We start from the raw sequence: 23,902 nt of genomic DNA, 5'->3' as shown, positions 1-23,902 counted from the left end.
ACAGGAAGGGGCCATCCCCAAACTGTTCCCACAAAGTTGGGAGTATGACGTTGTCCAAAATCTCTTGGTCTACTGAAGCATTAAGAGTTCCTTTCACTGGAACTAAAGCCCAACTCCTGAAAAACAACCCCACACCATAATCCTCCCTCCACCAAACTTTACACTTGGCACAATGCAGTCACAAGTACCTTTCTCCTGGCAACTGCCAAACCCAGACTCGTCCATCGGATTGCCAGACACGATTAGTCACTCCACAGAACACGTCTTCACTGCTCTAGAGTCCAGTGGCAGCACTTTACACCACTGCATTCAACGCTTTGCATTGCACTTGGTGATGTAAGGCTTGGATGCAGCTGCTCGGCCATGGAAACCCATTCCATGAAGCTCTCTATGCACTGTTCTTCAGCTAATCTGAAGTTTGGAGGAAGTTTGGAGGTTTGTAGCGATTGATTCTGCAGAAAGTTGGTGACCTCTGCACAGTATGCGCCTCAGTATTCGCTGAGAACACTCTGTCATTTTACGTGGCCTACCACTTCATGGCTGAGTTGCTGTCGTTCTCAATCGCTTCAACTTTGTTATAATACCACTGACAGTTGACTGTGGAATATTTAGTACTGAGGAAATTTCACGACTGGACTTGTTGCATAGGTGGCATCCTATCACTGTTCCACACTGGAGTTCACTGAGCTCCTGAGGGCGACCCATTCTTTCACACGTTTGTAGAAGCAGTCTGCATGCCCAGGTTTTATACACCTGTGGCCACTGAAGTGATTGGAACACCTGAATTAAATTATGGATGTGTGAGTGAATACTTCTGGCGATATAGTGCAAGTTACTAAAATCGGCTGTACATTTGTATACAGATCATCCTCTATACTGCATGAATATGTAAATGTTAAACTTTCTGAATTTAACCATTTCTCAGTTTTGTCTTTTATTCATAATAATAATAAAATATTCTCTTGCTGTTTGAGTACTGTTTTAGAAAGGTGCAGAGATTTGAACTGTGAAATGTCCATTCCTATTGTTGACCAGAGGCCAGTGGGGTGAAGGGGAGAAGAAAGGTCAGAGAAAGAGACCAAGAGAGGGAGATGAACAGATATAGTGACTGAGGGAGAAGGAGGGTGGATTTGAAGGGGAAGTTGGGGAAAGAAGGTTAGGTGATATAATGTGCTGGCCACTGAGTGAGTGAGTGGGTGAGTGAGGGAACAAGAGAGTGAGTTAGAAAGTGGGTAAGAGTGTGTAAGTGAGAGAGCAGTGTGGGGCGATCACAGATGATGGGACATATGTGCGTGTGTCTGTGTGCGTCACTCAGCTCCAGAAGCCCATCAGGGGACACACAGGAGAACCCAAGCTTGAAATGAACCTCAAATGCAGGAGGCTCCCCACCCACTGTCCACGCTGTTCCTGAAAGTATGCTGGTGTTTGTGTGAATAGGCCCCATTCAAACCCAACTAGAGTACCATTAAAGCATTAAAACAGACAGATGGCCATCGTGTCATCTTTTATTTCTCCTCTCCACTGAGCAGAGCCTGATTGGCCACCCTAATGAGCACTGTCCCACACTGAACACATACTGTCTGCTGGGGGACAGCTGCATCCGCAAGTGGGGCCATCTTGGGCAAAACTTGAAACATGAGCATCTCTTAAGAGGGAGGGGCAGTAAAGGACTAGAGAGATAGGAAGACGAGAGATGGAGAAAGATAAAGAGGAGGCGAGAGCAGGTCTCGGAGCCTGATGAGGAGGAAGGCAGGGCAGTATGTTGAGTATCACTGACAGGAAAAGGATGAATTATTAATCAAGAGATCAAGGCCGATTCCCACCATATGCACAGAGCCCTTTATACAGGCCAGCAACACACTTATCATATAGCAGACAATAGAGCATTTACAGCACATACCTACATAATACACTAATACACTTACCAGATTAGAGTAGATAGGCAGGTCTTTGTTGGGGTTGATGAGAAGAAGAATGTGTCCAATGTAAGTCTGCAAAGAAAGAAAGAAAGACAGAAAGAAAAGAAGAAAAAAAAAACAGAAGAAAAGAAAGAAGAAAAGAAAGAAGAAAAGAAAGAAAAAAATAAAGAAAAAAAGAAAGAAAAATGGAGAAAAGAATGGAAGAAGAAAAAAAGAATAAATGAAAAAAGAGAAAAAGACAAAACATGGAAGATAGAAAAAATAAATAAGACAAGAAAGAAAGAAAAGAAGAGAGAGAAACATGTTAATGACATAGATGTTGTAGAGAAATGTTAAAGAAATGTTAAAAAATCTTATAGAACTGCTGATGACACTTTTAGCTCTTTGGGCCTGCAGGCCTGGCAACATTTTGCTGTGCTGAAGGACTGAGTGAAACCATTACTTTCACCAGCTGAGAAGCAGCCTGGGAATAAATCTGCACTCCTGCACTAGTGTGCTAATCTCAACCATTACATCTAAGAGCAGGAACTGATTTTCTTCCATAGTCATAGACATGGCCTTGGTAAAGCGGCTGGGTTAGCACTGATGCCAACAGTGCAGTCTCTGGAGAGCAGCATGCTGTTTTACTGATGATAAATGGCTCAGTGCTCAGGGTGAAATCAACCTTTTGACTTTGCACATTCAGAGGAGAACTAAATTACATATTTCAGTACAAGTGACCATCAATGCATTTATATGTAGAAGCGACATCATCAGTTCCTCTCTAAGCCATTAAAGGGCCCATATCCTAGATTTTTCTTTTTTTCCCTTCTGTCCACTTCTGATATATGTGTAGCTTCGTTTTCATAATTAATTTTTACACAACTATTTTTTTTTTACCTCTCTCCATCCTTTGGCTGTTTTTTGTTACTGATTTATCTAAATGACCTCTGCTGATAGGTCTCTGCTGTATTGTGCCTCACAAAAAGTACTCTGTGAATGAGTGGATCTCAACTGGTGTAGGCTGAGCAGGTGGATTTATTCAAATGAGTTTTTGTGACATCATAAAAAATTCTAAGTAAGATCCCTCCTTTTTATATGTAGGCCATATTTCCACATTTCCATCTCCTCTCTCAGGTTCATCCTCATTCTTCTTTCATTTAAACTTTCCCTTCCTTATCAAAAAGACTTTCTCCACTGTAGTCATGACATTTATTAGGCCAGTGTGCAGTTAAAAAATTGCACTTTTTGCTCTCTCTCTCACTCTCTTTCTCTCACTCCAGCAATTCTGTTCATCTCCCCCTTTAATGTCAGAGAGTCACTCCACACAGCCTCAGTCCAGACTTCATTAGGCTTTATATAACAGCGTGGAAATAGCTGCAGCTATTAGGCATTGATTTGGCTCTAGCCATCAGCCAGCACAGCCTGCAGTTCCCCGCTGAGACCAAGCCAGCAGCCAGACATTACTGCCCGCACGCAGCCCATGATGGCAGGCCTGCTCAAACGATCCAAGCTGTGGAATGAGGGAGAGCTACACAGGATGTAAATGCAGAAATGGATTTCTTCCGTTAATCATGCTCCTATTGACTCCTGCACAAAGGCAGAACTGTTATAGTTTGTGAATAGCTGCTGTATGAGGCTTTATACTGCATGAGGGAGTCTAAAAGAAAAGAAAAAGAGAGAATATACAAAGCAGCAATTGGAAGTATGTTTAATACGTTATGCAGCCATTAGTTTTTAGAAGTCACAGTTATTGTTGGCAATAATAAAAAGCTTTTTGCAAGTTGATATCAATTATTTCTCAATTGAAATTATGTTCAAAGTGCAGATTCAAAACTTACAATCTAGACCACACTAGCGTTTCAGAGCAGAAGGAGTTCTTATATGATTTTATTACATTATATTTAATTGTAATATTTTATTATCATCTGGATTTGATGAAAAGTAACTGTTGTGTGTACTTTGTGTGGCAAAAAAAACACAACGTTTTATATTTTTAACAGAGGTGGTCACTAAGCTGCAAGTAACAAGTCTTCACATTCGTGTCCTGGTCAAGACAGTCAAGACAGTCGAGTCTTGATTCAAGTTCTGAGTCAGTACTGGCAAATCTTAAGTCAAATCCTAATCTTTGAGTCCTAAATAAGTGAGTCTGCGTTCTTCAGCTAATTTAAGGCCATAACACTGAATAACGGTAATGGTACTCTAGCCTTTTAATAACAGTGTAGTAGTAATGCATGGCTGCATATTTTTTCATTATTATTTTTATTTCTTTATTTATTTTGAACCCTTTCAACTATACATACAAAATCCATGGTACATTTATAACCATGGCAGGCATACTGTATACACAAAAAGTAGTGCACTACATATGGAAAAAAAATGTGAAAAGAACTACTGAACTTAATTTGAAAAAAAAATCACAGAAAAAAACAGCAAAATGGTGGTGAATGTATGAAGCTGTCTGCCCTGCGATGGACTGGCAACTTGTCCAGGGTGTATCCTGCCTTCCGCCCAATGACTGCTGGGATAGGCTCCAGCAGCCCTCCCCTCCCTGACGGAGAAACGGCTTGGAAAATGGAAATGGATGTATGAAGCTGAAGTTGACTCTTTTCACCAGCAGCTTTCTATTTAAATTTTGTATTTCAGCTTAAATGGTGCAGCAGTTATGTTCCACTGCCTAACTGCCACATCATTTAAGGTGGAACGGGAAATTCCCATATGAATCTGTCGAATAACGAGTCAACTTCAGCTGCGTGGCGAAATGTTGTGCTTTTTTTTTTACCTGCAGAAGCTGTTAAAATGGAGAGAGAGCTGTGTTTACTTTGTTTTGCTACCATGAGGAAAATGATCTGTTTGCCTGGTGAGTTTCTCCAGAAAGAGTTTAAGTGCTGAGCGAGGGGCGCATTGACGCTGTTGACACTTCGTGTGTTTCCAGCTTATGAAGGCCAACTTGAGCTCTAACGCTTCTCTTGTCTTCTGAAATTACATAAACCCTGCACAGTAAGAGACATATATCAATGTTGCTATTTATTCATTTTACAGCAGGAAATTAATTCACATGAATAATAATCAACTGTGTAGAGTCCGTCCTGACTACAGTCCGACTCTTCACGTTTCTTCCACTTTGAGTCTTGAGTCTTGGCATTCAATTCTGAGTCAAAGACGAAGAAGTCAAAGTCGAGTCCCATGTCTTTCTTTTTTCTCTAGTTGAGTCTAAAGTCATCAAATTTGTTACTTGAGTCAGACTCAAAGTCCACACCTGAGGAATATGGAGAAATTGTGACACTTGTGGGGCAGTCCTAGGCTTCCCCTGAGCCAACAGTATGTGACTGAAGTGCCCTTAAGCAAGAAGGCATCTGTGGTTAGGGCTTCCCACTGCTCTGGGCAAGTGTGCTCACTTGCCCCCTAGTGTGCGTGTTCACTATTGTGGTGATTTTCTGCAAGGGTGGGTATAATACAGGGGGTGATATTTCCACGTTGCTGGATTAATAAAGGTCTCTTAACGTCTTATTTTTAACATATTTCTATTATAGTTTTTAAAAAATGGGTATGGTTAAAAAAAAAGTCTCAAACCTGTGGATACACCATTTAAATAAAAAGGTAAATATCATTATCAGATAAAAGGTAAATATCACTGCCACTACTGCTGCAACTGTTCCATCTTTAAAATTTTAAAACCAACAAGTAACAGCTTTGTGTTCTCAACAGTTGCTGATATATGCAAATGAGATCACAAAAACTGATTCATTCAATATAGGCTGTTACAGTTTAGTTTCCATGTATGGAATGGGTATGAACAGGAAATTAACAAGTGGAAAAATAAGGAAGTTCAAAGAATGACTAAGATATGGAAAAACTGTTACTCCTAACTTTTCTTAAAGCTTTCATCTTAGAGAGCAGGGCTGTGTGATATGGCAAAAAATTTGATCACAATAAAAAAAATCATATTAATATCAATATCAATATTTATCATGAAAATGGCCAATTTTTATTTGTTTGAAGGCTGATTTTTGCTCCTGAGACAAAGTATAGGTCTTTTCACATTTGCTTTCTTCTATGCTGTAACCTATGTTGTCTTTTTTGTGTGAGCTGTATTGTCTTACAGTTACACCTTTTGGTGTTTTATCTGTATTGTTCCCTCTGAGGTGAGAACAACCTCACCTGACCCATGGGGTCTCCCCTGACCCCAGACCCCCTTCCCCAACCTTTTGATCGTCACCCCAGTATCTCTACTTAAACCATGTCAGACCATGTATTCACCAGACTGTAGTAAATTAAACTAACAGTATGGAGATGTGCACCATATCACCTTAAAGGGAGAGATACACACCCCTAATGGATAACTGTCAAGAAGTCATTATTGAGAAAAGAACATAGACAAAAAAGTCGAAGATTTACACTAGAACACCAAAACCAGACATCTGGATTAAGGTTTTAGGGAGTTGGGAGAATTGGAAAAAGCAACGAACCTGCAAGAAGAATGGGGGGAAAAAAGCTTGAAAAAAGCTTAAAAAAACTAACAAAAATAAAAACAAAACATAAAAACACTAAAAGCAAGTCTTTCAGTCTGATAAGAATGGAAGCTGTAACAAAGGCAAAGGATGGACACAATAAATACTGAGAAATTTTATTTTATATTTAGTTGCTGAGGCTTCTGTGAAATTTTCTGCTTAAGACTTTTTTTTTCCTGACACTGAAAATGTGTGCTTAATGGCTGCTTTAACTGGAAATTAAATAAATGAAATGGTGGTCTCTGACTTTGAACAATACTGTATGTATGCAATGTCATTTCATTTACATAGCATTGCAAAATGAAACAAAATGGAAAAACTCTAGTCTTCTAAACATTAAAGAAGACAATGGTGTAAACACAATGCAGATATAGTAGAGTAGTAGTAGAAACAACAAAGAGGCAATGTAAGAATCTCTGCTTTTTTCAAGGCTTGGCCAGTGTATCTGGCCTACATACAGTGAGACCCAAAAGGCTGCCATCCAGACACCAGGGCCTGGCAAGGCTACAGTCGAGGGGGCTCGGCCAGAGTCCAAAATCGCAAAGCAAAGAGACACTGAGTGAGTGTATTTGAGTGTGTTCTAGCTCCTGGCAAGAACACAACAAGAGGGTGAGGCATACTGAGCCCAATGGCTCAGACAGAGATCAAAATGTGTGCGTGTGCTTAAGGTCAGCGTCCAGACCTTCCTCCCTGCTAGTTGGCTCCAGAGAGGGGAGGGGGGAGGACTTACTGAAGTCTTGCCCCAAGAGTAGACATGTGGGATAAGACTGAGAGTAAACTCCCTGGGTAAGAACAGACAGCTCATTTTCACTCCAGGGCCTTAGAGAGATCTGAGGATCAATGCATTAAACTGACTTCAGAAGAAGCCGCTTCAAAACTCCCCAGCTGGGACAAATAGAGTGAGTACAGGGGAAACTGAATCATATATACGTACATAGATCTGGTCATTCCCAAAGCGTTTCTGCATCTCATATAGAAGGCTGCTGTCTGTTAGCTCACTCAGAGACGCGAGGTCATCATTAGGTGCCGGGGGCATTAGCTTCACCTAAAACATAATGACAGAGACAGCAGTGAAGATATATGTGCATGTACTTTCATGAGGGATGGCTTGATATATTTGACTATTCAAATATCTGAACTGTTCACGTTATGTTTGGAAATCATTAGACACATATGTTTATTGATCTGGTCAGGGCCAAATTTCACATTTCCTCTTTAGTTCTGCATTTGCTTAGTTATCATTAAGGATTGTGTATTCTTACGCATTGTGATATGAGTTCATTAACAGATATCCGGTTAACCACAGAGAAGAAAAAGTCACCAAAAAAAAAAAAAGTTTTGCCACAGATAAGCAAACAAGCAAACAAGGAAAACATTAAATGCTGATGGAGATGCCACATCTTTTACATGTGTGCCAAAATATTAGTTAGAAAGAAATATATTTTAACTCTTTCAGGGCCTCACATCAACTCAGCCTATTTAGCAACAAAAGCCATGCTCACTGTGTTTCAACATGATGTGCATATCACTAGTTTTCATCCCTACTTTTATTACCTTAAGCAACTGTAATATGGCATGTTGGAAATAAAGCTTTTATATAATTTATCCAGACTAAAAACTGTGTGATTAGGGGGAAAAAACTTGAAGGAACTTGTTATATTAATTGAATATTAATTTTCAGGTGATCAGGCTATTTACATTTGAAAATTCTGTTCTATTCTATTGACGATCAAACAATGGCCGTCACTGTCTCTGTGCTCTCAGGTCTTTTAACAGCTGCTATCAATTGAAACATCAGTTGATGGGTGAGTTTAGAGAGAATTGGGCTGAAGTTGGGATCCAATTCAAAACTTACTGCATTTAGCCTAAATTAGTGGGATTTAGAGAAGAAAGATAAAAAATTTTCTGCAAATCTTAGCGCACAAATTCTATTTATTTACTTAATTGATTGGGCAAAAAATAAACATAAATGTGGCAAAAACTTTGTACATGCCACATTTTGTATTATTTTTTCACAAATGTTAAATTCAGTAAATAAATGTTGAATGTTATTTAAAATTTAAATGTGTAGAAGTGGGTTCTTTATAGACAATGTGTATTTATTTTAATTTAATCCAGAAAACATGTAATCTGACCAAGGGCAGCATTTGCATATGACTGTTTATTTAGATTCAGGCCAACATTTCAGACATCATTAAAGAAAAGGATGTGGAAGCAAATTTGTTATTTGAATTTAAAGCCATTATTCTAAAAATATTTAACAAAAAACACTCTCTCTAAAAACACAGACATCTCCCTCACTCATGAGCATTAGTTTGTACAATGCTATAACTTTAGTAATTTGTTAATTTAATTATACATCATTATGCCTTATTTAGTGTTTGACTGTTTACACTTTTGTGACTACCTGAAAACTGAACAATTGACAGTCATCCCTGACTTTCATTATTTCATACAAGCTCAGGAACCCAAGTGGGAGGTATAAGACTAATGGCTCTAATTTCCTTTGTTCCCTAGGGGTCAGAGTTCATCCTCAGGGTTAGAAGGGTCACCAATGTTGCAGGCAGATCTTTTTAGCTCATCCTTCTTCAGCTTAACTATGACTGATACCACACAGGCTTTAGGCCAACAGGAAAAGCAGTACCAGCTCACCCACATTAATCTAAATTCCAGCCAAGCAAGCATAGGGCCAAGTGTACTAGATGTAAAACATCTGTCTTTATCATCCATGGTAAGGAAGACAAATCAGGGTACAAAATTCCAGAGCCACACAGAACAAAAGTCAATGCAGATTCAGGTATCTGTGGGTTAATCTTCTCTACCTGCTCCAGTTTGTTTGTGGTACTGGGGTATGGTCCATCCAGCCCGTTGTCCTGGGATGATTGCCGTGTTAGTGCTCCTCCTGAGTCCCGAAACATGGCGTCTTTCTCCAACAGACTGTCCCTCTTAGAGATAGGAAGTGCCATGGGTGTCCTGCATGAAACAATTCAGTATTTACATGAACAATTCAAAACAAGAAACAAAGACATTCTTTTTTATATAAAAAAAAGCAAAAAGGTTTTCCCTAAATAGTCTTTCAATGGATTTCAATGGTTCTTGAACCTTTTAAAGTCACAGGCCTATTACACTGTAATAACAGTTATTGCATGGCTTATTCTTATGTTATTGAACACCCCTTGTGTTCTGGCCATTTAAGGGGTTAAAGCATTTTCTGTTCATGAAACGAAGTTTAAAAATCTTTTTGAAGTTTAAAGAAACTCCACATAAAGGTCATATATCAGTTAAAGAGTTTTCCTAAATCTTTGGACCAAGCCAAGAACCATTTGGAAACATTTTTTTTAAGAGTGAACATTTAAAATTTATAAGCCTCTTAAACATATTTATGCAGTATATTGCTTGCTGGTTTTGCTCCATATGTATCTCTGCATGCAGAAAAATATGGACATATGGCACAATGCAAAGCTCACATAACCATCTGTAAAGGATCAGGAGTGATCATCTTATAGAGTATCTTAACCATTACTTACATTAGGATCCACTGCTTTTATCTACTACATACAGTGCTTTACATGTTTATATATGTTACATTTTTATGTACACACAGTTTTTTAACAGGTGTGCTGACGTCCTGGTTGAGTTCTTCACAGTGTTCGTCCAGGTGGGGAGGGAGGGTCATTGGGTCTTTCTGTTTCTGGACCCAGAATTCCTCTGCCTTCAGTAACATATTCACTATCTGGTCAGATGCAGCAATGTCTGAAAAGAGAAAAAGGTTATAAGTGCTAGTGACTCATTAAATCACTCTTTTGTTATAGCCAGCATGACTGGCTGCCTTGAATATCATCTTAATAGGGACGGTTGCTGCTTTAGTTGTCGCTGTGAGCATATGCAGCATCCAGTGTGGCACTTCCACAGAATCAATGACACTTCACTTAATACAGACTCCTATCACTGCTTTTCACATCAATATTAGCTAATACAGATACAGCAGCGTTGAGGACACTGAACTTAACAGCTACCTATGATCATCTCTTTCTTTGTTACTGTCCGCAGGGCTTTTTTCTAGCCATTTTCCCAGTAACCCGCTTCCCTGCTGTCTTTCATGTGGATCAGCCTATGCAGAAATGGGCAGTGAAGCTCACTGTGGATCAATCCATCTGTGCTTAAGAGACAAAAAGACAGTATAGTTCCCTCCCCCTAATGAGCTCTGAGGGGGGATAAGGGGCCACTTTCCATTTCAATAAAAGAGAGTGACACCAGATGACTCTCTTTCTGTCCTCTTTGCTGGTTTTTCCCTTTCTCTCCCTCTCTTACACACACACACACACACACACACACACACACACACACACACACACACACACAGGTGTTTGTTTTTATACATTGTCAGGACATGGGTCATACCTCCAGGTATTATATACAGAACTGAGGAAAGGCTTTAGGCACCTGAGAATTTTTATTTAGAAAGCTATTTATATGAGCAGTAAGTGTTTAGCACAAATATTATAATAAACACAAATAATATTTTGTGATTTTATGTATGTAATTGTTTAACCATTGCCTTGCTTGTAGTTATCATCTAGTACCTAGTTTGGCTAATCAGTGCTTCATTAAAGCCCTGTGTTTTCTTTCAATGTAGAATTTTGGCAAACAATATACAGTTGTATGCAAAAATCTGATTATATCAGATTATATATATATATATATATATATATATATATATATATATATATATATATATATATATATATATATATATAAATAGTTATCTCCAATATTTTAAATTCTGCAAATGAACATCACTTTTCCCTTAGAAAATCAACTAAATGTCTCATTTGACCAGGGGTGCATAATCTTTTGCATACAGCTATACATGCTTGAAAATATGTCCTGTGAATAATCTTCCAACGACAAATAAATGGTAAAGTATTTCCTCAAAGTGTCTTCTTTTGATGTAAATTGGGAAGTCTTAATCTTGACCAGCATTTCCATAAGCATTAGCCTCAACAATCACAAGGCTGATGTGGATTGTTGTGCCCACACAGCTTTAACAAAACTGTGTCGCCTCACAACCTGTTCCAGCTAACCTTTGTTTGTTTGTCTGTCTGTTGATTTATTCATCTGTTTGTTTGTTCTTTCAACCAACCATGCTAGCATTACTTTTGAATGTGCATCCAGGTAAAACTGTTTACTTATTATATTGAGTTTTCAGATTGGCCTGGTCAGCCCATTATAAGTTTTTTTTCTTCATTTGGCCTCTGAGCGTCATGCCCTCAACATCCTTGAGCGAAGCCCTTGTGTTAGAATGAGCTATTGATTAGCAGCAGAGGTGAGGAGTGGAGCAGAGGGCTGATGAGAACAGAGCTAGAGAAGCAAGGGATGGTTAGAGGGAAGGGAATGAGCAGTGTCAGGGGAGGAATGGAGACTTAGTATGGAGAGCACGAATCACTGGACTCCTTCTGCAGAAATCTGCAGAATCTTTCACAGATTCATGCACACCTCAACTTACTGAACTCAATTATACTGTTGGAGCCTGCTTTAATATTTTGTTGGATACAGGATTTTTGCATAATAATATAGTTTGGTTATTAGTTGTTGTAAAAAGACTTCAGGTGACCTAAGGAGATGTACTATTTACCTCTAAGTGACCTATCTATGCTTTGTCCAAAAACGTGTTTTGTATACAAGGTCGGGCCATCCTTTCAGAATGCTTCTATTCAAACTAATGAAAAACTAATTCAAACATACATAAATTATTCACATACCACAGTCATTATACAGTCATTATAAAGTTGAATTACCAGTTTGAAATGCAAATCTAATGTTCTGGGCTATGTTGAAACTATGCTGGTTTGCAGTGATGGCTACCATGCTAACGTTTGTGCAGGCTAATGGTGTTAACAATATCTACTTCCAATCTATCCTAACAGTGTGACCTTACAAATGCATATCAAATAAATATCATTCAGCAGTGCAATACAATTTCTTATTAGCTGAACGTAGTTCAATATTAAGCTTGTTGAACCTGGCAATTTCAGCTGCTACTATTGCACTCTTTACTGCTTGTAAGTTTTCTCTGTTGGATTAATCCTCTGAAGTCCATATCTTATCTACTGATATGCTCGTTAGATACTTTGGAAATTGTTGACGAGTTTTAACATAGACCTTTTCATTTGTATTTTCCCATAGAGATACACGTCTTTTCAAAATGTTTAGTGGTGAAACACCACACCTTTTTAAAGAAATTGTTCAGGTTATAAAAAAAGCACTTTGCGGGTGCTTTGCACTTTCATTATTCGCTGTTTAGCTTTCAAGACAGCAGCAACCTGTGTTGTAAACAGCAACTACAACACTAAACCTCCAGACCAATTACAATTATTTTTATTCAGTCCCCACACCAGTCAGCAATACTGCTATGTTCTTCATAGAACTCACTGAGTGACACTTAATGTCCAAGTGTTCACTACCTTACTATCTGGACAACATTTTCTTATTATTATCTGTGACGTGTTTATTTTGAAGTAGAAGACTACTTAATGCCTTGAGAAACCCATTTCACAAGTATTTCACTGACCACTATGTGAAACCAATAAAAATAATGATATAAGACACTTAATACTTACTTATAACTGGTTTATTATATATCCTGTTAAAGTTGGGCATTAAAACCAGGTAAAAATAGGTTTAGACCTATTTGTAGATTGTACAATCTATAGACTGGATTAATGTAATGCTTATTAAATGCCTGCAAATAAGAAGTTAAACTAACAGGAAGTCTGGAAAACCTTATTCTGTGAACGGTGGCAATCAGACATTTGGACTCACTTGTGTCATAAATAAGTTTCAGGCCTCAATAGCTATTTCTGTTTTGCCTTCTATCAGTATTACATGCTCTACAAAAGTGACTATGCTTCTATACTGTCAGGCCAAAGTTCGGCTACCATTAGCAACAAAACAGACAGGAATAGTTACATGCATCCAACACACACACACACACACACACACACACACACACACACGCACACACACACGCAGAAGCACTCCCTTATGGTTCTAGGTCTTATTTTCATGCTAATTTAAGGCAGGTTTCATACACATCAACTGACATAAATGCATGTCAAGGAAAAGGCTATAACGACACCCTCTCCTCGTATGATTGTATTCTCACCTCCAGCTCTTGCTATATGAGACTACCATAATGGTAATGACAGCGAAGGTAATGCGTGGAACGAAAGTAAATAAAGCATTCTATCTTAGTCTACGGCCAAGATCTCTGCTGTCCCACAGGAGCAGGCAATACTCCTATATCTTATTACCTCATCTGGACTTTGTGTGCGTGTGTGTGTCTTACCTGAGGGCTTGTCTTGGTTGCAGTTGAGTAGAGTGGGGTCGGCTTTGTGCTTCAACAGCTGGTTTACTATATTAGTCTACAAGAGATAAAAAACACACACACACACACACACACACACACACACACACACACACACCATTTTCATCACTGAAGAAAAACTCAAAGAGAATACTTAAAGATGTTCTCGATGTAGGTCACATCTTGAAGCAGACTGTGCAGTCTCCCACCCTACAAAGAGCTCTGAGCTATGAGCCCAATCTACAACAGCAGCTGCCATAGTGATCCCACTCAAACAGAGAGGACCCACCCTTTCCATATGTGTACAAAACACACAACACACACACACACACACACACACACACACACATACCCTTCAGCTTAATCACTCACTCATACTAATATACTCACTCATATAATAACTCACTCATAGTGACTTACTCAGTCACTCACACGCTTGACCTCCATCAGTGGTCAGCTTTTGACCACAGACCTGCTGTTGAATATTTTTGAGTAGTGGGCTATTCTTAGCAGGGACATTGATGTGTGTCCAAAAACAAAAAAAATATAAAACAACAGCAACACTGCTGTGTTAGATCAGCAACACCAACACTACTACACTCACTAACACATCTGTCACCGATGTGCTAAAAACACCACCCAAATAATACCCAGAAAATAGCAGACCTGTGGTCAGACACTACAAGGTATGTGTTTCTAATGGGGATGCACCTATCATAATTTTTTTATGGATGGTATCAATTCTGATGTCTTTGCAGACAAACCAGACAATGGCTTATTTTTCTTATACTTTTTTTTTTTTTAAATGCTTGTGGTCTCTTACACAAAACATCTTAATTGAATGCTGAATTTTCCTATTACCTTAAGTGACTTCAGTAAAATCTCATCTAGACCTACAACAAAAGTAAGAGGCCACCATCTATTTAGCACAATAATGCATAATTAGATAAGACATTTTGGTACATGTTTAGCAGCAGCATTCAAATACAGTGGAAGTACCCTTACAGGCCTCATACTATTTACATCACATTATCATAAAATTGCAACACAGGTCAAACAAAACAAAAATAATAAACTGGCTGATAGCTTGTCTGGAACAAACTTTGGCAGATTCCGAATTTGGCCAATTTTTACCGTTCATTCTTAGTTTTTAATAATGTGGATGGTGCACACAGACTTACATATTTATTCATTTTCTCTCTCTCATTCACAATCACACAATTTGAAGATATCCACAGACACGAAACGTGTATCTCCTAGCCTCTCCCTCCCTCTCTCGCTCTCTTTTGGGTTACTTTCCCTCCACACACACACACACACACACACACACACACCCTCACACACACACACACACACACACACACACACACACACACACACACACACACACACACACACACTAAACTTGCTAAGAAAAGTCTTTGATGTGTGAGTGTGTAGCCATCAGGCCAGCTTCTCAGTCAGCCAGTGCAGACTGCAGAGTTAGGCAGAGCTATTAGAGCTGCTGGCTGTTCAGTATGCTAATGGAGCAGAGGAGCAAAAGCAAGCATCTAAAAATACCTCAGTTACACAGCGGCGCTGGAACCAGCACTGTACTGAATATGCACAAGTGGTCTGGCTCAGGGATGTCACAGCAGCAGCTGCATTCTGCACTCGCTGGGATGCTCTGTGCCCTCTGAATGTAGGACAGTACAAGGTCTTGAAGGGCATTTATACATCGTTTTTGTTGCCTGCATTCTCTTCTTTGGCCTCACATTAATAAAACAGCAGGTCAGAAGCTGTAGTTTTGTTATATGGTCATAGATTACTATGGGCTGATGGGCTGAGACTGCAGCATGAAATTGTGCTGAGTCACCACACTGTCTGCAGTACATTACACTGAACCTGTGAGAGAGTGCCTGTGCTTTGTAAGAGAGAGAGGAGGTGAGGGGAACAAGAAAAAATGAGTTGGCAAGAGATAGCAAACGAAGACAGAGAGAGGGAGAGAGAGATATACTCATCTATACTCCTATACACATACATACATAAAGAGAGAGAGAGAGAGAGAGAGAGAGAGAGAGATGAGTGAAAAGATGAGAGAAGAGTAAGTCAGGGTTTAAACCTTCCAACATGTCATTTAAGAACATGAGAAAGATGATCCTTCTATCTTTCTCAAAGTGTGTGTTCAGAATGTGGGAGATGAGAGGTGATAGGAAAAACATAACCAACTGCTCTTCACAGCCCACCCTGGATGCCCTCCAAGACAGCATCAGAGATTCATCCTCTCTCTCTCTCTCTCTCTCTCTCTCTCTCTCTTGGATTGGATCCTGCACAGCGGCTACGCAACATAGTAACAACTGGCCTCAGTGCTGGATATTAGTATAACAGTTATATATAGTATATATATACAGTTATATATAGTATAACAGTTATAACAGTAAATGTGATTTTTAAAAGGTCTCTCTTGCTCACATTCTTTGTCCCACACATGCAGGTGTCCAGATCTAAGCTCTGTGTTTACTATTAAAACAAACAAAATAAATCTCCATAGATCTCCATCACTAGTATGCAAAGGCATGCTGTAGCAGACATTTTCTGCTGAAAACCTGTGCATTTATTTACAGTTACATGAAACCAAAAAAATGGAATGAAAGTGATGTTGGTAACTTTCACTTGTAGGAATATGTGAATCCAGAGAAGGATAGAACAAAAGAGAGTAAAATGAATTACACACACACACACACACACACACACACACCCACACACACACACACACACATATATGTAGTAGAAGAACAAATTCTTTCTGTAGGCAGCCCAACACAGTGCCCTCAAAAGTAATCAAATATTTGATCATGTCAACAAGATTCCCCAGCCAAGCCCGCCTTCCTCTTGAAATCAATCTGTACTCTTAGAGAAATACTATTACACTTCTATCAAAAGCATCTAAAACACATTAATGAACATGTAGTCAAAGCTGTGTCTGCCTGTGCACAAGATCAATAGGAGACAGAACAATGCCAGTCTGATTAACCGTTCCTGATCTGCAGTTGCCCCTAAACAAATTCACAGGTGGAAGTGAAGTTGATTAGATGTGCCCTGTGCCTAAATGCCAGACCTGTATAAATGTAAAGGAGTCTAATTAAAGTATTATTTAATTTTGTAGTCAAAATCATTAAATGCATTGTTACTGAATGGTGAAATTGGGGCACAATATAACACATTTGGGTTTTTGATTAATCAATTTAAACCCTTAAATGGGATGCAGGCACAATGTTTTATAACCTACAACCTAAGAATAGCTCAATCAGTCCCTGGAGTTCTTGAATAATAAGTCTTCATATGTAAAACATGGGATTTAAGGAGTTAATGAATCTTCATTAACAGTTTTGAATTTATGTGGATTTGAATTCTATCCTTTACTTTAAGTGGCTTAGTTGTAACACTATGCTGTATTTTAGCCTGTCTAGCTCTCAATACGAGTTGGTTTTATGCTTCAAAACAATTCTATATTACACTAATCAAAATGGTAGTTAAAATATACAGGCTAAAGTAAACCTTACTAAAATCCCAGAACTATGGTAAAACTGTCTTTCGGGCACCAGGAAGGTACCAGTAACCATTCCATGTAATAATTTTTGTGTAAATGCACTTTTAGAGGCATTAAATGCTTCAGACATGTGGTTCCTATCACCACCACTGTGAATGATTTTAGAATGGGGCATTAAACATCAAACCATTCAGAAAGACTTTGTTAAAAATCTTAAGGATTTAAGTACGCAGTATGTAATTTAGAACAAATGGTAGAATTCCTCTTTAAGAGGTTGTTGTTCTCAAGTACATTATGGGAACATACAGAGTTCAATATGTAAAGGGCATTCGCAGTTATCTATTGATGTTAAAAAGTAAAAAAAATGGGAAAATGAGAAATGAGCTTCTGATCTTGTAGCAGCAATATATGGCCCCACTTTATATTATGTGTCTCTAATAACTAATAATCCATCTGTAACACTGACTAAATCATTAGTAGATACCTTGCTGTTGCATATGTCATTCATGTGTAATTACACAGTTATTAGAGACACTTAATATAAAGTGGGATCGTATATATTCCATGAGATGATATTGTTATGTCATATGCAAACATTAGCTATAGCACAACAGCACAGAGATACTGACCTGTCCATATTTGGCAGCCAGGTGGAGAGGGGTCCAGTAAGTGTTGTCTGAGGCCTGTACATCTGCTCCACTCTCCAATAACAGAGAAACCACGTCCCTGTAGCCACTAGCACATGCCATGTGTAGCTACAAACACACACACACACACACACACAAACACACACATTTAACAAATAAGTGAGAGGTGTGAAAAAGCATCAGATAATTGATATTCATCATTCAGCATTTTGGTATGTTAGAATTGATCCCTGTTTAATTCCACTGTAAATGTTTCATAGGTGCTCAGCTTGTCTTTAACAAACATTCTCTTAAATAAATGGAGTTATTATACTTTGGTTAATTTGAAACAAAAATCAGTTGAAAACGGGATGCATGCCACAGTTGATCAACATCCGTTTCTTGCCTATGACTGGAACAAGCACACGTGTGGTGCACAAGTGCAGAAAATGCAGAAGTAGATTGCAGAAGTTCAACCTGAGTTCATAGTGGGAACAGCAGGTCAAGGATCACAAATTTACTGGCTACAAGTTGGGAGTGATAAATTTAGGATTACACATATAAAGTATATGCAATGTTTCTATGTTGTCTGCAATATATCAATAAAGATATAAGATGTTCTGACAGATGATGTATTTAAGAATGGTCATTGAGGTAGAAGTTAAGTGAGGACAATGAAGCTTTACCAGTGTGACGCCATCTTCGTTGCGTTGGTTAACGCTGGCTCCACTGCCGACCAGCTGTCTCACGTCTGACAGCATGACAGAGGCTCTCTGAGTCTTCATCTGGTGCATGGAACTCACATTTACTCCTGACACACACACGCGCAAGTGGGCGATAAGTACACAGGCATCACGTCTGTTCTCACATTCCACACTGCTATGATTAAGCTGAGGACTCAGCGCTGAACTTCTGGGGTGATACTTTTTCTCCTGAGCAGATGATCCAGTGACTTAACTTTCAAAAACACACAAGCCTGCAGGAACATATGGCATTTCATGCAGAGCGGGGGTGTACATACAAAAAGGTACAATGGTAGAGAATGGTGTATGGCAGTAGTGAGAGGATGGAGGATGGGCTGAGCGCTGGAAAAGCCTGTCATTAGTGTGTTCTTTGCCTGCAGATTAGCCTCCAGCTTCAGCAGGGAGAGTGGGGTTTCCCAACGTCTCTTACATAGCCTCCACACAGAGCTTTGAACTGTGGCCAGAATAAAGACTAGGCCTCTCTCTCCCTCTCTCTCCCTGTTCTGCAGCCTCACCAGCACCACGCAGTGCCTTTCTTTTTTCTTTTCTATTGTCTTCCCCTGCAAATGATGCTGAGGTATCTTGCTGTCTAACAAATGTGTGTCTTGACAAAAATAATAAAACTTTCTTTCTGCCTTTTGCAAACATCTTTAACTGTAGAGTCTTCTATCTAAAAGCACTCTAAACAAAATCAAGACCCTTTTTCCAAAGTATTAATTTTATCTACATCCGATGCATACAGTTTCCTTGCTTACAGATGGAGCAGTGTTTCCTCTCACCCACCCTACTGCTGTTCAGAATGTAATGGTGCATTGAGAGAAAGCTATTATATTCAAATTTGGAGCCATTGCAAAACCACATAAAGTCAATAGTATGCTGTTGGTTACAAGCTTCAAATGTCCATGTGTAATCTAGAACCATCATAAATAATCATGTGCTCTATTAAAGCTAAGATTGAAAATCCCATGACAGATTTCTAACAGAAATGAGTATTATGAGAATTAAAAAGTAACATAAGTATGCAAGACTTTAGGGGTGCATAAGGCCCTCAGTGTAAACAAAGTTTTTTTTTTTTTTTTTTTTTTTAATGGTATTAAATGTCAGTATTGTACTGAAGATGGACATACTGTGACAACAATCACTTCAAGTTTAATTTGCACAATAAAACGCACTTTTCTACAAATCAATGAATAAACTTTACTTACAAGAAAAACCATAGCATGCAAAGGTAAGTGTTCTTTGTAGAAGACTAAAGGTCAGTGCTGTTTTTATGTAGCATTGGAGGAAATCAATGCTGTGTTCAGTGTAAAACAACCATGGGAGTTCTGACAAGCTGTGCTATTGATCACTTCCTGTCTGAGTAGAACAGTTTCCCATGATGACCAATAGAAGAAAGACCTCTGGTTACTAGAAATCTAACAAGAATCTTTGGAAATACAGAGAAACAGCTCTTGTGACAACACCTACAATTATTGCAGGAACAATTATTTGTAAAAATTAGGGTTAATAATACTACATAATATTAAATAACACATTATGCTTTTCAAGAACCTACAGAAGCTTACGACTGTAACAGTACTAAAGGTAGACAACAGTGAACATGACAAGGTAGAGATATAATGAGAAAGCTGGACTATTTCTTGTAGGCAACAGAAAAAACAGAAACATAGAAAACATAGAAAAGACAGTTCCAGAGATGAGGAGCACATCTAGGAAATGCTTGTCAAAATTATGGAGATTAGATGGAATGGTTAGTAAATCAGCTAAAGCAGAAGTGAATGCAGTACTTTACAAGACGTCAGCAGAGATACTTGAGAACAGGTATAAATTGAGAAAAACGCTACTTTACTACATTACAGTTACACAGAAGATAAACTATACAACCCCAATTCCAATGAAGTTGGGACGTTGTGTAAAACAAATAAAAACAGAATAAGATCATTTTCAAATGCTTCTAAACCAAAATTCAATTGAATACACTACAAAGACTATTTAATGTTCAAATGGATAAACTTTAGTGTTTTTTGCAAATATTCACTCATTTTGAATTTGATGCCTGCAACACGTTCCAAAGAAGCTGGGACAGGGGCAACAATAGACTGGGAAAGTTGAGGAATGCTCAAAAAACACCTGTTTGGAACATTCCACAGGTGAATAGGTTAATTGGAAACAGGTGAGTTTCATGATTGGGTATAAAGGGAGCATCCATTTAAATTAAATTAAATTAAATAGTCCAACAGAGAATTTAGGGATTTCATTATTTACAGTCCATAATATCATCAAAAGATTTAGAGAATCTCTGTAAGTAAGCGTCAAGGCAGAAAACCAACATTGAATGCCTGTGACCTTCGATCCCTCAGGCGGCACTGCATTAAAAACTGACATCATTCTGTAATGGATATTACCACATGGACTCAGGAACACTTCAGAAAACCATCGTCAGTGAACACAGTTCGTTGCTCCATCTACAAGTGCAAGTTAAAACTTTGCCATGCAAAGCGAAAGCCAGATATCAACAACACCCAGAAACGCTGTCGGCTTCTCTGGGCCTGAGCTCATCTGAGATGGACTGACGCAACGTGGAAAAGTGTCCTGTGGTCTGACGAGTCCATCTTTCAAATTGTTTTTGGAAATCATGGACGTCATGTCCTCCGGGCCAAAGAGGAAAAGACTGTCCGGATTGTTATCAGTGCAAAGTTCAAAAGCCAGCATCTCTGATGGTGTGGGGGTGTGTTAGTGCCCATGGCATGGGTAACTTGCACATCTGTGAAGGCACCATTAATGCTGAAAGGTACATACAAGTTTTGGAGCAACATATGCTGCCATCCAAGCAACGTCTTTTTCAGGGACATCCCTGCTTATTTCAGCAAGACAATGCCAAGCCACATTCTGCATGTGTTACAACAGCATGGCTTCATAATAAAAGAGTGCGGGTACTAGACTGGCCTGCCTGCAGTCCAGACCTGTCTCCCAGTGAAAATGTGTGGAGCATTATGAAGCGCAAAATGCGACAACTGAGAGCCCGGACTGTTAAGCAACTGAAGTTGTACATCAAGCAAGAATGGGAAAGAATTCCACCTTCAAAGCTTCAACAATTAGTGTCCTCAGTTCCCAAAGGCTTATTGAGTGTTGTTAAAAGGAAAGGAAATATAACACGGTGGTAAACATGCCCCTGTCCCAACTTCTTTGGAATGTATTGCAAGCATCAAATTCAAAATGAGTGAATATTTGCAAAAAACAAAGTTTATGCATTTGAACATTAAATATCTTGTCTTTGTAGTGTATTCAATTGAATATAGGTTGAAAAGGATTTGCAAATCATCGTATTCTGTTTTTATTTATGTTTTACACAATGTCCCAACTTCATTGGACTTTGGGTTGTAGAAAAAAAAAATTCAGTAGAGAATATTTTCAAAGTAAAACTTTTGCGCAGAATGACCTCACATTTTCCTTTCAGAGATTATGGAAGTGGAGAAGGCCACTGAGTACTGGAGACGCATCTATCAGGTTAGGATCAGGTTAGGAGAACAGTGTGTGTGCAGTGAAGTGAGGCAGATCAGGACAGCTGCCACAAGACAAGAGCTATTCATCATACCATCCTGTGGGATCGGAACTGATGGAGGAAAATCTCTCTCTCTCATATTCATGTACCGGTCCTCAACATTTCAAAACATTAAATCTGCCCAAGGGAACACTTCAACCTCACACAGAGAGAGAGAGAGAGAGAGAGAGAGAGAGAGAGAGAGAGAGAGAGAGAGAGAAGAATAATATAATGATAAGAACAGCTCTGTGGGTACCAGGCGAGATGATCTGAAGTGAACTGAAGGGCAGCTCAGTGCCCAAGACGCAAGACTCTGTTTTGACAAAACAGTGGGTGATGTTAATTATCAGTTATTGTGCACTGGGCAGAAACTTCAAAAGACCTAAATGAAATCATTGGTACTTAGAGAAGAGTGAACATTTGTGTGTTTCATTACAAACATGAGTAGAATTAGTCCTGTTTGAATATGTTTACTGTAGCACATCATACATAAAATAATTTGGTTCAGTATATTAAACGTCAGAAAAACAAAATTTGTGATGTATATTATCATGTATCATCATTTTTGCCACCCTGAATTTCAAACTCTAGGTTTGATAAAGTGGTGAATTGCTGATAGATTTTTCTGTCGTCTTTATTTTTTTACTTTGATTATAAGGGGGAAATGAAAAGATTACTTAATTTGTCTAATTACTTTGTGCCTATTCAATGTACACTCGAAAGGAGTTCTTATAACTATAAACCTTTGTAGCTCTACTGTGTATTTTTGTTTCTGCATTTTTTTTGCACTTTGAGCAAGTGTGGCTCTTACTGTAAGCCAGCCTATAATGACGAATGACCTGTCTAATAGCCTCCTCTCCTCCCCTTTAGCAGATGTAACCTCCCTTTTCCTCTTGGCCTGCAGTCTGATTGATGTGTATAGTATATGCCTTTTACTTAGTGGTGAACTGACAGAATGGATGGCTCTGTTAGGCAACACTGGAGACATAAAATGCCTGGTGAAATCTACACTGCTGGCAGGTTTGTATATCTACTGTACGGCATTAGCTATAGAATATGCAACACAGCAATAATTTTGGCAGTGCTAGCATATTAGTACATTAGCAGATAAAGTGATGAGTTTCAGTGGTCTTCTTAGGTTTCCCTTAAGGACCATTATACATCACACCTTTCTTCCTGTCAGGCATATGTTTTAAATCATGCATGCCACCATTCACTTCAGTTAGGTCTCCGTTCATTAATCTCTCCTTCCATCTCATTGCCAGCATAATTATGTGGACATGACTTATGAACCATTCATTGGTTTATTTTCAAATTAAGTGAGCTCATGTACGGAAAATGAAAAGAACGAACTCCCAGCCATCAATCCTCTTATTTCTTCCAGATTCTGTCTATCAGAGAGAAGATGATAAACAAGCAGGCGATAGCCATTGCAATATTCACAGAATGAAAACGAATGGAGAATGTAGGTGAGAACAAATAATATAGTGGGGAAGGGATGTGAAAAATTAATCAGAAAAAATCCAGGTCCATCTCCAGTGCCTTTATGTATTTTAACATGGTCCAAATGATTTGCGTATACAAAAACACACTGCAGTGCAGATTATTAAAAAGATTAATGAATCAATGTCTCAAATCTTGAGAGACTGCATGTTACTTTCTTTTGTTGTGTCTGAGGTACTATCAGT

At 38.7% G+C, this 23,902-nt stretch overlaps 1 protein-coding gene across 5 annotated transcripts in view; it reads right to left on the bottom strand.

Annotated features, from left to right (window-relative positions):
- The window catches only part of myo16 (myosin XVI), a 226,034-nt gene that overhangs the window by 94,848 nt on the left and 107,284 nt on the right, over positions 1–23,902 (bottom strand). For all 5 annotated transcript variants that reach the window (XM_037539483.1, XM_017704691.2, XM_037539482.1 and 2 more), the window contains exons 6-12: positions 18,617–18,741; positions 17,934–18,059; positions 13,758–13,833; positions 10,012–10,162; positions 9,232–9,382; positions 7,344–7,454; positions 1,926–1,991 (exon numbers count right to left, since the gene is read on the bottom strand). In XM_037539483.1, coding sequence (XP_037395380.1) covers positions 1,926–1,991; positions 7,344–7,454; positions 9,232–9,382; positions 10,012–10,162; positions 13,758–13,833; positions 17,934–18,059; positions 18,617–18,741 — 806 coding nt within the window. The remainder of the gene's footprint in view (positions 1–1,925; positions 1,992–7,343; positions 7,455–9,231; positions 9,383–10,011; positions 10,163–13,757; positions 13,834–17,933; positions 18,060–18,616; positions 18,742–23,902) is intronic.

Source organism: Pygocentrus nattereri, chromosome 6 (assembly GCF_015220715.1).
Source record: "Pygocentrus nattereri isolate fPygNat1 chromosome 6, fPygNat1.pri, whole genome shotgun sequence".
Lineage (NCBI taxonomy): Eukaryota > Metazoa > Chordata > Actinopteri > Characiformes > Serrasalmidae > Pygocentrus > Pygocentrus nattereri.
This window is presented reverse-complemented; position numbering and strand designations above follow the sequence as displayed.